General features: G+C 44.9%; 1 protein-coding gene across 8 annotated transcripts in view; it reads right to left on the reverse strand.

Moving 5' to 3' along the window:
* Positions 1-18122, reverse strand: part of PRDM2 (PR/SET domain 2) — a 126858-nt gene that overhangs the window by 45979 nt on the left and 62757 nt on the right. For 6 of the 8 annotated variants that reach the window (XM_032303209.1, XM_032303206.1, XM_032303213.1 and 3 more), the window contains one exon: positions 5521-5631. The exons of the other annotated variants lie outside the window; for them this stretch is intronic. In XM_032303209.1, the coding sequence (XP_032159100.1) occupies positions 5521-5631 (111 nt within the window). The remainder of the gene's footprint in view (positions 1-5520; positions 5632-18122) is intronic. 8 annotated transcript variants of the gene reach the window in all.

An 18122-nucleotide genomic window follows, 5' to 3' on the forward strand; every position in this document is an offset into this window, starting at 1 on the left:
AGTCAGTTAAGTGTCTGCCTTAGGCTCAGGTCATGATCCCAAGGTTCTAGGGTTGAGTCCTACACTGGGCTCCCTGCTGGTCCCTCTCCCTCTGCCCTCCTCATGCCTGTTCTATCTCACATGTACCCTCTCTCTCAAATAAATAAAACCTCTAAAAAAACAAACAAACAAAAAAATCCACCGGCATCTGATACTGACACAATACGGGATTTGGATCCAGTATGCAATGATACTGATAATGATATCAGGAGTCTGGTCGTGAATTCTAATTCCTCTTGATTCCAAACTGAAACTAGGAAATTGTAAATCGCATCACCAGGTTAGGTTCTTCATAGGTTGTCTGGAACAGAATGATTCTCTCCCTCCTTCCCGACCAAAACTATATATTTAGAAGCTAAGACGTTTCCCAAGACAAATCAAATTATTAAAAACTCAGGAGCTGTGGAGAAAAGGAACCCTCATGCACTGTTGGTGGGAATGCAAACTGGTACAGCCACTGTGCAAGACAGTATTGGAGGTTCCTCAAAAAAGTAAAAAGTAAAAAAATAGAACTACCCACAATCTAGGACAATCTAGCACTACCGGGTTTTTACCCCCCAAAATACAAACACGAATTCAAAAGGATATACGCACCCCTATGTTTACTGCAGCATTATTTACAACAGCCAAGCTGTGGAAGCAGCCCAAGTGCCCACCGACAGTTGAATGGATAAAGACGATGTGGTATGCACACACATGAATATTACTCAACCGTAAAAAAGTATAAGATCTTGCCATTTGCAACAACATGGATGGAACGAGAGAGTCTAGTGCTAAGCAAAGTTGGTCAGTCAGAGAAAGACGAATACCGTATGATCTCACTCAAGTGTGCAATTAAAAAAAAAAACAAATGAGCAAAGGGGAAAACAGAAAAAGACAAACCAAATAAAGGACATCTCTTAACTACCAAGAACAAACTGGTAGTTACGGGGGGTTGGGGGGGCCACAGGTGAAACAGGAGATGGGATTAAGAGTAGTGTAGTGATTCAGTAGTTCTGTACAGGCCTCTGCTTGCGATGAGAAGTGTCACACTGGAGGTTAACTGTATGTTAACTATATGAAACCAGTGTCACACTGGATGTTAACGACACTGGAATTAAAGTAAAAACTCAATAAAAAGAAAAAAGAAGAAACCCACCTGAGCCCAGACAGGTGGTCAGGGAGGGACTCAGGGAGGGACTCACTAGTACGAGGACAGCGGAGCATAAGTCTAAAGAAAATGAGTTATGCAAATATCTGGGGGAGGGAAGCCCTCCAGACAGAGGAAACAGCGGATGCACAAGCTCTGAGTCAACAGGTTAGATGTGTTCAAACAAACAAACAAACAAACAAACAAACACAACCAGCAAGAAGTCAGAAGGTCTGGGGTGAGAAGGAACTGAGAAATTAAACAAAAGAGAACTCGAGGTGACTGTAGGTGGACAAGGATGAAGGCAGGGAGAGGCGGCGGGAAGCGGTCAGACACTGCACAGATGCATTTTGTTTTGCTTTAAGATTTTATTTATTTATTTGACAGACAGACATCACAAGTAGACAGAGAGGGAGGCAGAGAGAGAGAGAGGGAAGCAGATTGCCCGCTGAGCAGAGAGCCTGATGTGGGGCTCAATCCCAGGACCCTGAGACCATGACCCAAGCCGAAGGCAGAGGCTTAACCCACTGAGCCACCCCGTGCCCCGGGACAGATGTATTTTGAAGATGAAAGGCTAACAAGATTGCTGACTGGCTGTGATGGGGAGGGGAGGGGAGGGGGAGAGGGAGGGAGGAGCCAAGGAGGATTCCACAGCAACTGGAATAATCCTATTTACTAAAAAGACTGAGGGAAAGTAGGTCTAGGCAATGCCCCCCCCCCCCCCCCCGCCCCGCCTTGAGTGTGTGTGTTGAGGGGGAGTCAAGAGTTACTTTGGAGACACAAACACACTGACACACACACCTGAGTCAAGATATTAAGTCATCTGTTTTGTAGGACTCAAGTTCAACAAAGAGGCTGAGCCCAGACTGTATAAATTCTCCAACTACAAGTGGTATTTGGAGCAAGGACTGCGCGCGGCCACCTGGAGAACGAATGCAGACAGAAGGGTGGGAAAATGGTCCCCCAGAGGACTCCAGTACTTACAGGTCAGAAGAATGGCCAGCGAGGTTATCTGGAGAGCCGAGAAGTGTAAAGAAAGTTCCAAAAGGAGGGAGCAATCAGCTGTGTCCGGAACTACGAAGGGGTTTGGCTAAGAAAAGGACAGGGCTGAACATCCAATTGACCAAGGTGGAGGTGTGGGGGCGGAGACAACAGTGGGGACAAACGCCTAATGGAGTTCCTAAGAGAAGGGACAGAGCGGGGAGACAGGGAGACTATAGTGAAGCTATCAAGGAAAGCAGAGAAGCGGAGAACTGGCTGGGAAGAATCACAGGGACAGCAAGGGACTCGAAGCCAGGTCCTGTCACGAGCCCATTTAAAGCTGACAGCGCTGCTCTCGGCACAGTCCCACCCCAGTCCCTGCTGAATGAGGCCCCTTTTAAGAAAACGGAATACGCGTTAAGAAAAGCTCTGTAAAGGACGCAGAGCCACTCTGACCGCTGGCTCCTCACTGCGCCGGCATTTACTACATGCCTGTACTGGTGCACGTGACTGTCCAGACCCTTATCCTCACAGAGCTTCACCTCCAGCCTCGGACGAGTAGGCGGGCACCAAGACTATCATGAATGACCGGCCATGCTTTGGGGTTAGTACGGGCTGCTACGGAAGCACGGAGGAGAAACACCCAACAACTACTTCGCTCATCAGGGAAGGAATGCATCTTAGAGAAAGGACTGAGCAGGCTGAACCTGGAGGTCAAGGACAGAAAAGGAAAAGCAGGGCGCCTGGGTGGCTCAGTGGGTTAAGCCGCTGCCTTCGGCTCAGGTCATGATCTCAGAGTCCTGGGATCGAGTCCCGCATCGGGCTCTCTGCTCGGCAGGGAGCCTGCTTCCTTCTCTCTCTCTCTCTCTGCCTGCCTCTCAGTGTACTTGTAATTTCTCTCTGTCAAATAAATAAATAAAATCTTTAAAAAAAAAAAAAAAGACTTAAAAAAAAAAAAAAAAAGAAAAGGAAAAGCAAACAGGAGGAATGAAAACATGTCGCACACTGGGAATCAGTGTGGACTTACTTGGGGGCGATGGGGCTCCACTAAGGTATTTGAAAGCAGCAGAGTGTCATATGGGAGATTTGGCAGCAAGATGGCTTATGGGATTGGGAGGAGGACAGTCCTGAAGGCTCGAGACTGGTTCCAAGGAGAGGGTATCAGAAGGGAGAGACTAAAAGATGGAAATGGAAGGAAGCAATGGACAGAGAAAAGAGCAGCCAGACTGTCAGGAGAAGACACCTGTCCGCAGACCCGGTGACCACCTGGATGGGGGGGTGGGGGGCTAACAAGGCCAACCATTCCTAGCTCGGCAAACACCAGGTATTCCCGACAAGCTCACCTGTTCAGCCCTGCCCCCCCCACCCCTCCCCGGGGAATTCAGTCTCACTTTTCTGTCCACTACCTCTCTCCCAACAGACCAGCCTTCTCTCCCAAACTCCTCTCACAAACTTCATTAATCCCACGATTCCCCCACAGACAGGGACACCAGTCATTTGATGGTGGCAGGAGCTAACTCCCTTTCCACATACATTTTCAACAAAGACTCAGCATCTTGCTAAAAAAAAATCCAAATGAGACAACAGAAAATGAAAATAACATCTCTAAGGCTTAGTAATTTTAGAGTCCATTTTTAGCCAAAATCTGTGGTTTTGTTATGGGGGGGGGGGGATTCTTTCCCTTTGATTGGTAAACAGTGCCAGACTTAAAACTGTCCAAAGTCATATGGAGCAAAACACTCAGAGCTCTATTAATTAACTAGTAAGGCCCACACCAACGTGTATCCACACACCCAATGAGGTCTGCTGAGTTTTAAAAATAAAGGAAGGTTTGGGGAACACAAAGAAGAGTCAGGACTGTTTGCTCAGTACACAGACTGCTTGCTGAGGACAATGCCGAACATTCAGGAGAAGCTGACAGCTAGCCTGTGAGGAACCAATCACACTTGGATCAGCTACTCCACAAACAGGTTAAGTATTAGGTACTTTTCCTCATAGGACCAAACATCATGTCAGGAATAAATAACCTGTCTTCAATTACTGAAGGTGAGAGACAGCTGGTGGATTTTCTTTAATTCTGTCACAAAAGGCACTGCGGTTCTTTAGTATCTGTGCCTTCGTTCAAACAAAAGTCTTAATTAGCAAATCTGCTATCAGCACACAGAACTTGGTGTCACAAGGCTCTAGGAAATCAACCTGTCTGTTCTTGCTTCATAAAATGCCACAGGATTTAATCCTTTATGAATGTCATCATCGCAAACAGTGCTAATAAAGTGGTTTATTAAAAGGTATCCAAATACTCTGGTTTCTCTTCAGATCACATCAATTTTTCGCCCTTTTTAAAAGGCATCCGAAATATTTTGCTGGGTTTTTTCCTCTACAAATATTTCTTGGAAGAGTCACAAGCCTACATTTTGAAATTTGCCTGTTTGGGTCACTACAGACACTTCTTAGAAAGCTCCAGTCTGCACATATTTGCCACATAACAAATTATGACAGGCCTCCTTCATTTCTATTATCAAAGGTCTCAATATGGTCGCTCAGCTGCAAGGAGCACAGAGCAATCTGCCTTTCTGATGAATTTGCAATCCATGCCTCTCTCTCTGAATTCTCACCTCGTGGAGGACCTAGAATATCAATCCTCAGAAGGGATGATAAGAAAATCTGGTATGGAGAAACACACAGAAATAAAATAGGAATTTAATTTCTAACAAAAAACAAGGGGCATGATCCCGGGGTCCTAGGATGAGCCCCACAGTTCCCTCTGAGCCCCTCCACCCCCACTCACCCTCCCTCTTTCTCTCTCAAATAAATCTTAAAAAAAAAACCACACACAAAAACAAGAATACTCTTCACTCTGCACACTTTTCATGCTGATATATAAAATCAAAGGTGTACGATATTTCAAGTAAGCTTTTAACTGAAGTGCAAACATAATATAAGGATATAAATCATAAGCATATAGCTGGATAAAATACTTTGGAGTAAACACACTGACACGCCCCCACGCAGCTCAGGGATGGACTAGTGCCAGTGTCCCCGAAGTCTTCTCAAGCCCCTGCCAGTCTCACTTCAATCACCAGAGATTTGTTTTTGATGGTTCTGAACTTTATTATAAAGTGTCATCATACAGTATATGTTTCATTTCATTTTAACCAGGGAGTAATTCCGTTTTCAACAAAGAAGGTCTTTAGTAATATTTTTAAGGGAAGTGGGATGTGGAAGGCTCGGTTCGCCATGTTAAATTCAGGCAGCCTTCTGCTGTTAACCCTTTCCAGTTCTTGGGTGAAGTCTCAGAAGGGCATCCCAAGGAGATTTACAATAACTTCTCATACATACCTAAATTATACAAGGCCAACTTCCAAGCTTACCTTCCGCAGAATCTCTCATATTTGCAGAAGCAGAATCTGGCTCACTTGTCTTCAGCTGTAGGTCTTCGGTTTTGTTTGCTTTGTTTTTACTTTCCTGGGATTTTTTCTTCCCTAAAACACAACATTTATTTATTTACTTATTTACGCACTCACTATTACCCTGAATTCTCGAAAAAGACAATTACTAATCCAGTGACAGCAAATGGCAGATTTCTAGGCGACTGTATCAGATTTCTAAAGAAAGGAACAGACGATGATCAGAATACTTTTAAGTCGTGTCAGAAAAAAAAAAAGAAACCCATAATCCTGTATTCTTGGGCATGAGTTCCCCTACCAAACTAACAGATCATCTATTCCAGAAAAGTTAAAAATATTGATGTTGGAGGGAAATGAGAGCGATAACTAACATCGAGTTTCAATACCACACAAATAAGGACGGGCAAGTCTGTAAGAAGCACACTGGGGAAAAACAAGACAGTCGAACCTGGGCTCTTTTTAGTTAAGACATACGTTTCCATAACTGTGAAGCGAAATGGCAGGAGGAGGCTCCGCTGAACTGCCAAGGACGCACGCCTATGCACAGAGGCTCCAATACCAAATGCAGAGTAATTAGAAATAACTCACTGTCGAGCTGGCATGAATCCTGAGGGTGCCCACGGACTGGACTCCGGGTCCAGTACAATTCAGGATTCCCTCAACAACGGGAAGAATGGAATTCAGGAAACACTAACTGGATTCCAACCGCGACCACAGCTCAGGAGGTAAGATTAAAATGCAAAGCACTTCTGACAAGCTAGAACAAGGAGCTCAGGTCACCAAGATACTCAATACGGATAAGCAATTCTCCAGAAAAGTACCAGTACCGAACGTTTGGAAGCTCAGTCTCTTTGGGACTTAACCAGAATCTGTGGCCCTTCTTTGGTATTTTTTTAAATTCCGAGTTTGTCCTGGTAGCTCCTGCTTTTCAGTTTTCAGATTCAGAACAGGTTCCTCTTCATCCTCCCCAAACACTCCTTCCCTCTCCTTCTGCAATGCAGGGCGGTCCTTCCTCTTTCAAAACAAGGTTCGTGAGACCTTTTTGTCTGAACTGGCAAAATGACGAGTGGAAACCACTCACTGCTCCTGGAAAGGGATCACTACGGAGCAGCATTAACTGAACTACAGACAACAAACAAAAATGAGGTGAGAGATACAAATAACACTGAAAAGTTCCTAACGGTTAAAAAATGGAAACATCCATTATAATATGAATCAAATAATCCTAAAAAACACCACCACATTTTGATAAATAATTAAGAGATGAAACGGGGGGGGGGGGGGTACAATATACTCAATAATTGGCCAATACGGTTTTAAATCCCTAATTCTTTGGTCCATGAAAAAAAAAATGCTTTGATGCTTTCTGCCAAGAAATAAGGTAACAGTCTGTGCAAATAAGTTCCTGGTAACACCTCCATCCCTCATTTCCAAAGGCACCTAAAATGGGACTCAGGACCCAAGCAAGCACTTCCCTGAAACCACATTCTGGTGGGAACAGAAGCCACGAGCGTGCAGGGGGAGGATTACAAAGCAATCCCCCCCTGTAAAGGGCAAGGACACAAAGGACCCCTCTCCACAGCAGAAGACGGAAGATCCTCTTGTAATTCTCTCTCCCTTGGTCAACTGAAGGGCACGAAGCCCGAATGTGATGACGACAAGGCTCCTGAGGAATCCGGCTGTGCTTCAGGACGCCTACAATCCATCTGCTTCCAGACAATTTTCTTATCCTCCCGACGACAGACGCCCGTCCCTATGTGCGATGCCCAATCCCTATCAGATCCCTGGGCACAAACAACACAGGTAGAAATGATTCCCGGCTACTAAGTTCCTCTAATGCCGCAGTTCCTGTCTGCTGAGACCCCCGGGAGGACTCCTGAGCTGCAGAGTGCTTAATTCGAAGTTAGATTCAGGAAAGTTTTTCCCTCCATCCCTAACACAAAAATGTTTTAAGACATCACATCACATACCACCTCATGTACCCCAGAGAGCCCAAGGAATGACCCTTTCTTACCTCCTACTCTCTACTTTGCATAGGCCTGAGCTTTTGCAGTAAGTAAAGGTGAAGGTACAGTGTACACTTTGTCTGGTACACAGGAAGCTTAGGGACATTAAAACAAGTCACACTGTGAATTTAACAGAAAAACAGATATCCTTTACTGTAATAGAATCCCTTAAAAAAGCAATTCAGAGATTTTCTGCAGCCTCTCAAGCGCTATACAAAGCTGGTTAGCAGGTCATACAAAAAAACTGGCCTATATGTACACAAGAGTATTAAATACGTGACGTTCCTAGATTTATAATAGAACAGCACAACCTTAATAACATCACTCACTAATACATATTCAGACTGAAATCACACGACTATCTAAAAGTCAAAAGTACCACTTTAAGTTTCATTCCCGGCCTGAAAGAATATTAAAACACCTAGCTGATAATGTCCATGTCTGCTTCTGGCCTCCGCAAACCTAATCAGTGAGAAGTGCCCCCCGCCCCCCTCCAGGGGTCCTCTTTAAAAAACAAGACCAGGTAACCTTGATGCCCTATGAAGAGAAACCACTTGAAGCAGGGACATGTGCATCCTACTGAGAGGGCCACAGGCTGCCTGGGCATCCCACGAATCACACTCTCCCTGGGGGGCTGTCCCACGCACTGGAGGACGCTCGGCAGCACCCCGGGCCTCCACCCACTACATGCCAGCGGCACCCCCACTTTGAACGGTGACAAGCCGAAGTCCCCAGACATGGCCAATGTCCGGGATGGGGGTGGGAGGTCTCCCCAGGTTAAGAACCACTGGGCTGAACCAATACAATACAGGTCACCAAAGACATAATGGGGCTCTGCAGTCTATATATTTAAGAATTTTAAAAGTATGCGAATACTACTAATAAACCACTAGTAAAAACTAAAGAACAATTAAATGTACTCCTAAGTATCTTTGGTGAACACCGACAGACTTAATTTACCATAGAAATGAGCCTATCATGAATCTAATTATCATTTGTTGGTGAGACAGAGATTCCCAGACACATGAAATGATATAATCTTAATCAGAACCATCTAACACTTGAGTTACTTCCCATTAGGGCCGCAGACCAGAGATGAAGGGGCTATCAAAACCACCTGCCCTACCTGCTCTTCTGAGAGAAAAATGAAGGCCAGGGCCCCAGAGGGACCAGCTAACCAGTCTACGAGAGAACAGAAATTAGGGTCCAGGTGTCCCAACTCACATTTAGGCAGGCTTGGGGTCACTCACAAAGCCAAATACTGCCGTAACAGGTGGGGGAACCTGCTACATTTCCTTAAGTAAGTAAATTTCTTTTCCTGGTACTTTGGTTTCTGTTCTACTTGTAATCAAACTAAAAGAGAAAATAAAAATAAGCCTATAACCAAAAACCACCTCTAAGGACGCTTACACAAGGGTGCAGGGACTTCTTGGTGTCTGTGAGGCGGGACGGGCCTCGGGAACGGGTCCCGGGAACGGGTCCGGCAGAGCCCGCTGGGAGCCTGGTAAGCACACGTGTGCACTTACCATCGGGGTCCTGAAGGGTCCTACATAGAAGCTACTGCCAGCTGCGCGCTCCACTTGGTCTAAACAAGAAAGACACAGGAATGAAACACAAGGAAAGTGAAATGGAAACACCGACAGATCACAATGGAGGACAGGACAAACTTCGTGCGTGTAAGGAAAAGACACATAGTTATAAAGGAAACTGAATGAAGCAGAAGGAAAAGAGCAGTCACCTACTGCATCAGCGTTCTCAGGCACGCGCACGCACGCACACACACACGCAGATAAAAATAAATTAATCTGTAACTGTGTTCTCAGCCACAGATAGGAGGGCCCACTCGGTATACTTACTCTCAGGCCCGCACCACATCCCCGCTGCAAAACAGACGCTCTGACCCCTCTTCGCCAAAGGCCCCATCCGCACCTCTCATCCTGCAGAGACCCAAGGACCAGAGACGTGAAGTCACATGCCCAAGGTCACGCAACTAAATCAGCTCTAGAGCCAGAATGCACCAGCAAGGATGATGAGGCTAAAAGTGTTCTTGTTACTACGTTTCTTAAGACCAGTAATGACATAATAAAAACATCATATGCTGTATAAAGCACTTTTTTTTTAAAGATTTTATTTATTAGAGAGAGAGCATGTGCATCAGCAGGAGTGGAGTGGACAGAGAGAGAAAGAGAAACCCAAGCAGACGCCTGGCTGAGTGTGGGGCCCCACTTGAGGCTCGATCCCACAACCCTGAGATCATGACCTGAGCTGAAACCAAGAGTCAGACACACAACCGACCAAGCCACCCAGGCGCCCCTACAAAGCACTCTCTATGCACTATCTCACTTGGTTTCAAAGGTAAATGAAAGAAAAAGTGACAAAGACATCCACTGCCGTTTATAGAAAAGGCAGATTTTTTTTTTCCATTTCAATTTCATCTGATGCCAGAAACGCTCATCAGTCAATAGCACAGAACCTCAACCTAAGCAAATATGATTCACCATTAAACAGTATCAGTAACACTGGGGTTTCTAGTGAAATAGCTACCATGTAGAGAAGTCAACAGTCATAATGACTACTCTTTAAAGATAATGTCTAGCATTATACCTCTGGTGTCTCAGATGCAAGTTGCAAAATCAACATTGCCTAAAGCATCACATAAATAGTTTAACCTAGGTCTGGACTGTGTTCTACTAGTCTAATAAAACTGGTCAAACCCTAGCAAATTCTAGAGAATAATGTTTCACTTAAAATGTGCAGGCTTCAGAGAAAACACCAAATTCTGGAAGGCGTGTTCAAGTTCCATTAAAAATTCATCACAACAGCGAAGGCTCATGCACTTCGTGATTTAAGTGAACTAAATTTAGAACCCTATAGAACTCTGCATGCACCGCCTCCTCACTGGGGAGCTACCCAGCTCCTAGGTACAACATCAGAACTCAGTACTGGTGCAGAGAAGCAGGGCTCGGGAGCTCACCATCTTACTCACATCCACAGCTGATTCCATACAAGGTGAGGCTCCATCTCTGAGCACTTACCAGGAAAGGTCATCAAGAACATGAGCTGCCCTGAACAGGGGCCTCCAGACTCCCCCAGAGGAACCCCTGGAAGGAGCGCCCTAAGGATGGGCTGCGCCTGCCACCTCCAGGGCCTTGCATCTCACTGAGCCTTTCCCCTTGGCCACGTGCCTCCATCTACTCGCCTCCACCGGAGCCCCCACTTTGCATGGTTACCTCTGATGTCGTGATTACAAAACCCCCCATTTCCTTGGGCTTCATTTGCCTCAGGTTTCCCCTCTGCTTCCCAGGGTTTCACGGGTCTGACATTCCTAAGATTCCTCTCCCTGGCCTTGAGACATCTCCTTTTGCAAGCATTCCTTCGCACAGTTTTCCTCTTCTCCCCGGCCTCGGCCAAGAGGGTCCCTCCTAAGAAATCTGAAGACGGGAGGCTTTCGTACAAGGATTTAAAAAGGCTGAGCCGAGGGCACACAGAAGGGACACGGGATGGGGGAATAATGGGCTGTTAAAAGGGAAAAGAGAAGAACCTAAGATTTGAAGCAGAAGGAGCCTCAAAGGTGGCCTTCTCTGCTCCCCAAACGCCACCGACATCCCTCTCGGAAGCTTCAGCTCGTTGCAGGAGTTGCCTCAAATCTCACAGCAAGCTGGCAGCGAAACTGGGACTTTAATTCCCATCCGATTCACTGTTCTGTCCACCGTGTTCTAGAGGCCTTGCTGTGAGTGACACTTTCTGGGCCCTAATTCTTTCACCGTCATGAAAGATAATTAATGGTGCCAGCTGCATTGCAGGCAAGTTTGAGAAATTTATCATAAAAACATCAAGTCAGTATAGAGCTTTTCAAGTTTGTGAAAGACAAGGATGTAGCTTTCTTGACAGCAGGCTGGCATGGCCCTGACAGCAGCACTCAGAACACTGGCTTCAGAGCGCAGTCCAAGCTCCACAGGCAAGGTGAAAGGCTTGGCTGGTAGAAAAGCATAAAGTTCAGTAGGCCTGGCTGGCTCAGTCGGTAAGGTACTTGACTCTTGAACTCAGGGTTGTGAGTTTAAGCCCCGGGCTGGGCGTGAACTTAAAAAAATAAATTAGAAAATGTTAAAAAGCATAAAGTTCTTGTTAAATGACTTCTTCACAGCATTAAAACACACACGCGCGCGCGCACACACACACACACACACACCATCTCTAACAGACCAGGTAGTGAGGAAGGGCATTGACGGACGACAGCAAAGTCATGGCTGAAAGGATGATAACCGAGATGTTCCCGTGGAGGCTGGTCAAGGGAACAGAGTCAGACCCCAGCAGTTTTCTATCTGGGGTTGGTTAACGTTCTACTGTTAGTGTTGGTGAGTACAGAGGAAAGAAGCTGGAACACATGCAGATAAGTTTTCCATAAGGAATTAACAGTCCATTTCGATAATTTTAACGTATGCTTAAAAAAGAAAACCAGAAGATGATGACTCTGGGAAGTCAGCAGAAGTCACGGTGAGGACAAGCGGGAACTGGTTAGCAGAACTGAGGCAAGAGCAGAGCCTCTGAAACCACGGCCAGAAAGGCTCCAGCAAAGGTCAGCCCAGCTGCACACAGGATGGGGTGTGTCCATCAGATGGTCAGAGTGGCCACTACGGCTGCCCAAGGTGACATTGGGGGAAGACGAGCCACTCGGAGCCTAGCCCCGGCTCTCCACAGTGTTTGGGAGAGAAACACTTTGAACCGGCACGATGCCGGGCAGTAACTGGTTTTCACGAAAATAATATGCTACACACTTCCTTTAGACTTAAAATAACTTTTATACTTAAAATAACTTGAAAATGTACCTGATAGTAAAACTATTCTGTTGAGTAGTTTGGGCATAATTTCAACCTTTTTCTGTAGTTACACTCGCCAAGAGAGCTGTCTATAATCCTGGAGACAAATTGTAAAAATAAAACCTCTCTGGTTTTAAGTTGCTCATAGTATTAAAACAGGACTCTAGGCTTTGCTTCCAACAGAAACAATGGAAAAGTTCTGGATTTTTCAGTGCCGCAGATCCCGGCATAAATTCCTGGGATGCTTGCCTCGCGCTGGGGGGGTGCACAGCCTTTGCACCCTGTGGAGGGTCTGGCCCGCAACTCATCCACATGCCAGGCTCATGGGAGGAACAGCAAGGATCACATCTGAGGGGAGCTTTTCGTTTCTCCAAAAAAGGCTTTTAGTGGCTTTGCCTGCATAATCCCAAATACCAGAAAAGACTCCCCAAATAAACTCAAATAAATTCAAATTGAGAAACCATTACATTTCCTTATACTCTTTGGAACCTCAAAGTCTTGTGGCATGAACAAAATGATTTTAGAGACTAACTAACTAAATACCTCTGAAACTTAAGCTACCAGTCTGTTCTACTTTATAATTATTTTAATTTCTAGGGTTCTGGTTTTTCTCAGGGATCTTCAGTAGCTTTTGTTTTACTGGGGGAAAAAATGTTTCTCAAGTCGGAAAACCGACTTAATGTAGTGCGTTGGCAACTACATTAACTCCAGTTCAAGAGTCAATCCCCGGAGGCCAAACAAACAGGGACTGGAGCTGTGTAGGGAGGGGGTGTGTGGTCTGCGCCTGGCAAACCGCCCCCCACAGCAGAGCGCACAGCCACACCCTCGGCAATTCCTCATCCTCAGCTGAAAGGAAATTCATTTACGATGAATTTTACGGAACTATATCCTGATGAATTAACTGTGAAATTTAGATTAAAAATACTTTCAGGAAGTGAATTCTAGATATAAATCTGAGAGAAGACACCATTACAATACTTAAAATCATTATCTGCAATGATTTCCAGAAATGCTCGGAGGAACAGAGGTCAAGCCTCATCACTAAGGAAGGTAGGATACCTGCTTGTGTTTGTATTTTCTCATTTTTCTAGATGAACATTTAGTTACAGTATGCAAAAAACAAATGAATACATTATTTTTGAAAGAAACAGCTAACAAAGGCAAAATTAATGAGCCAACTGAAAATGGCCACTATTGGCTGAGATTAACATATGCCATTTTATAAAAGTACAATTTGGAAAAGATCACAATGGTCTATGTTGCCTACACAGCAGAAAGTAACAGGAGCTTCTCTTCTACCTCCCACCTGAACACCAAGTCTAAGCGTCCAGGAAAAAAAACATCAAAATTCACAACAGACACACACTGAAAGGGAGTGTAAAAGAGTCAGAAGAGACGTTACTGAGCAGCCGACACTGCTCCGGATTCACATCACCACGGCTAACCTTCCGGCAGGTCGTCTTCAACTTCAGGCATCATGTGACTTCAAACCGAAAGTTAATTTCCCTCCTCCTTTTGAGCAGCCACACAGCCTGCGTTCTTTTTCTTGTTTCACTGCACTCGGTTATTTTATCCCTCATTATTTAAATCAAAAATCTAATTTAAATAACCGTGTTGAGTGCCTCCCAGGTGTAAGTGAAGGGTCAGTGTGCTGGCAGGCAGTCAACGGTGATCACCTTGAGGGTACTGTTTCCTGGCTTTTATTTTTCTTCTCCTAAGAATGTGAAATTAATATGCCATGTTTGACACAGGTTTAAGAAACAGGTTATAAAACAATCTACAGAGATACTAAGCTACTCATCACTTGGATCTACCATGGGACACTTTTGTTCCGACATCATTTTTAAGGCTATTCGTCACCTCTGCTCAGCAATCTCGTTCTCTTCTTTCCAAGACCTCAACCGTGTTCTGGCCTCCACACCTGCAGACATATCTCTACCAGAGCCTGTGAATGGACACGTCGCTGCTCCGCCAGGAAGGGCTAGGACCTTTGGAGGATTATGCACGCGCACAGACCAGCACTAATTTGCTGTGTTTCAGATTCAAGCAGAGGAGGAACTAGAATGTGTTCTCCTCATAAAGTAATTATTTAAGTCACAAATTACATTTATATTGGAGATTTTTTTAAGATCTGAACCTAAAAACTAAATCCTACTAGTTATAGTCTATTTAACATTACATCTCACACTCAGACACACCAGCCTGTATCAGATTACTGTTCAAATTTAGCTCGAGCTCAATTCTTGCAAGATTAGAATTTTTCCTTCTAAATACTAAGTTTCTGGAACCACGGTGAAGCAGAAGTATTTTGATTTTTCTTGGATGCTTATAACCTACAAGACAGTTTGTTACGAGCTACAGGGAAAATTATATATATAAATAACTACAAAGATGGCTGCTCCAAAGGAACTTAAAATTGAAGTTACATCCGACTTTGCGAAAACCAAGTCCCTTTGCAGAAAGGCCCTACCTAATATCAACAAGAAGCAAATGCTGATTGGAAAAGATGTTCAAGAGAATCTGATCTCATTAAAAGTAAAAAATGAAGGAGAAGGAAAGAGGAGGAAGAAAGCAGGAAGAGGGAAGACCACAGAGGTCGGGGAGAGGGAGGGAAGGGCCAGTAAGAGACAAGGGCGGGGATGAAGTAAATCTGCAGCCAGCTGGGTAAAGCAAGGACGCATGCGCAGCCAGGGCCCTGCTCAGGCATGGAAGCCACGGAATCCCAAGCACTGACATGGCGGCCTTTCTGAAACACGAAATCTTCTCAGTGCTGGTCTCCCAGGATTATGCCACAATTTGCTGAGTTGATGCTTCTCTCTTTCACCAACACAGGGATAAAATAAAACCCCTCAAGGAAGAGAAGAAGCCTGGGGGGAAGGGCTCACCAAGGACTAGGATTTTCAACAGTTGCCTCCTAGGCTAGTGCCTGAGGCTGGAGAAGGGTCTCCCTCTCACACCAGCCACCCATTTCATCTGCTCCCAAAAGGTTCCTGTGCCCCCAAAGTCATACATCTTTCCTGCTCCCCAACTCAAGACTCTGGAACGGGCTCTCATATCCCTCCCCAGTGTGTTGGGAGTGGTACTCGGAATAAAAAAGATTCTCGAAGGGCACAAACCCACAAAAACTGAAAATTCACAAAACAAACAATATAGCACCACCTTGGGCCATGATCTAAGTAGAAGTAATCCTGATTAAGGCAGATAGGAACCAACTATAATACACACTAGTGACAAATACCTGGTAGTGTCATCAGGAGTAAATCAGGTAATGCAGAAACAGAACTCTGCACAGTACCTGACAAAGACTCCATCAATGGAATCAATTGTAAGGATTACCCACAGTAGATTCTACCAAACAAATTACAGAAACCCTACGCCTACAAGTCTCAATTGTCAGCATATGTTCCTTCTTATGAAGACAATGACATTCTGCTTCCACTAACAATTCTGAATTCATCCATTTGTTCTGTTCATTTGCTCCCCAGTGATTCACACGATCCCACCCAGATGTCACTATGGAAAGGTACAAGTCCAACCGAGGACAGAAGTTTACTTCAGTGCTGCAAACACTCACTAACACATCTATCAATATACAGTAATGCTCGAACAGAAGCCGTGACTACATTTCAGTTTTTTAAATCTGCAAACTACTGATTTTATTATTGCTTCTAACCAACTGTCTAAACATTAACAGTTCACTCAGTGGTTCTTAATCTTGTGGGAAAGAAACCCTAGACCCTTTTAAGATCAGCCAACACTTAAGGCTCCTCTCCCCTGGCAGTCAGAGATAACCACACTTGGAGGCTCATGGACCTCTGCGTCATCATGCAAACATGCATACTGAGGGGTATGTATACCTGTGTGACCCCGGAGAAAGACCCCATTCCTTACTGCTCAACAGAAATGCTGCACAGAAAATCAGGACACTTGTTTCCTTAAAGCTGCTGCCGTCAGCTTCCCTAGTAACCTGTAAGAAAACGGCTCTTCCACATTCTTGTTTTTTTCCTGACTGCACATCCAGAAAGGCGTAAAATGACAGATTTCCTCATCGGTCACGTGCGCCAGGAAACTGCTCCCACACAGTTACTGTCGGGGCTGTCTGATCATTTCAAGTCTAAGAAAACATACCCCAAATCCATCCAGAATGTCAACCACTCAAAATTTGGTCACAACACTACAGGAGTCATGAGTGGTGTTGACCACACAGAGGTAAGAAAGAACACGAAAACAGCAAACCCTTCACTTGGGCAACAAACAGTCAAACGTGTTTACTTCTGCCCAGGCACATACAATAAATCAAACTGTAGGAGTTATCTTATCCAACAATCCATGTAACCACAGGAGTCCTAGTTTGAGTAACCAGGAAAACGAGAGAGCTTTTAAGAGAGAAGCAGGTCTCTAGCCCATGAGGAGCTCTCGAATGCCATGAGGTGTATCCAGTTGCAAATCTACAGACCCTCTTAACTCTTACCTAATTTTCAATCTACTTAATTCACTTTGTGTCGCCAAACCAAAACATATGGATTTCAGAAAGCCGTATCAGAAAATGCTGCAACTATTCCTTTATTTTTTTCCAGAAGGGCCACAGCAAACCGAAGGATGGACAGAATTACCACAGAGCTAATTTTGCCAGTGCCCCCCAATTAAAATGGCACAGACCAAGGTTCAGTGTGCCGGGCATATTCCCACAAGGCTCCCGCTGGATGCTCACGGCAATCCTGTGAGGTAAATCTTATCCCCATTTTACAGACAGGTAAACTGAAGAGCAAAACATGTGGAGTAACCTGTCTAAAATCATAATGCTATTAACTGGTGGAGCTGGGATATGAACCCTCCTAATTCCGCCTCCTAATTCCAAGGCCATGTTCTGGCATGCCACAATAAAGTCCACACATCGTACATCTCCCAGGACTTAGAGGTACAGCTGGGTCAGCAGTTTTTCCCTTCTCCCCCCCCCCCCCCCCACAGCTCAGGCTCACTTTAAACAGGTTATCCATGTGCCAAGTAGTCATCAAGTTGTAATCAGAGAAGCAATAATGGAGCTCAGACAGTGTACTTGTATATACTTTAGCACGAAACTGGAAGTTGGAGGGAGCACAATAATCGTTCACCGAGAAAACAAAGCTTACCAACTCCGTGCCCTTTCTGCCAACTGCCTGTGAGACTGAGGGGATCCTGCCTCTCTAAAACTGAAGAGGGCCAGGAAGAGCGTGAGTGCAGCATCACTTCTTGATTTAACATTTTCTACACTCTCGTGCAACCATAAATTGAATTTATCTTGGCACACAGGCAGCAATTTACATTTTACATTCTGAATTCTTGAATTTGTATTTTTGATGGAATCCGAACTATAAATATCAAGCTTACCACCCAAATTTGATCTTGTTATCAACAACACAATCACACACAACAAAGAAGATAACTTCCTATGAGGATAGATTTTCAGCCACTAATCAGACTACTTAAGCGAATTTGGGATTTTAAGCCCCCTGTTCAAAAATCCAACCAAGACTGAGACTATATCTAATTATTCCTTTTGATTATTTGTCTGGAATGCCAGTGAGAGGGAAACTGTAACTTCAACGCCACTGTCAATCCTACAGAAACTACAATCCGTAATGTGGAAGTGCAGGAGGAAAGCATTCCACGTGTGCAAGGCCAGCACCGCGCTGCCGGCTGCCTGAACCCAGGAGAGAGGAATGTGAGGCTTCGGTCTTGGGTCTGTGCTGACACCGACATCAAT

The sequence above is a fragment of the Mustela erminea genome, chromosome 10, assembly GCF_009829155.1.
Source record: "Mustela erminea isolate mMusErm1 chromosome 10, mMusErm1.Pri, whole genome shotgun sequence".
In the NCBI taxonomy this organism is placed as follows: domain Eukaryota; kingdom Metazoa; phylum Chordata; class Mammalia; order Carnivora; family Mustelidae; genus Mustela; species Mustela erminea.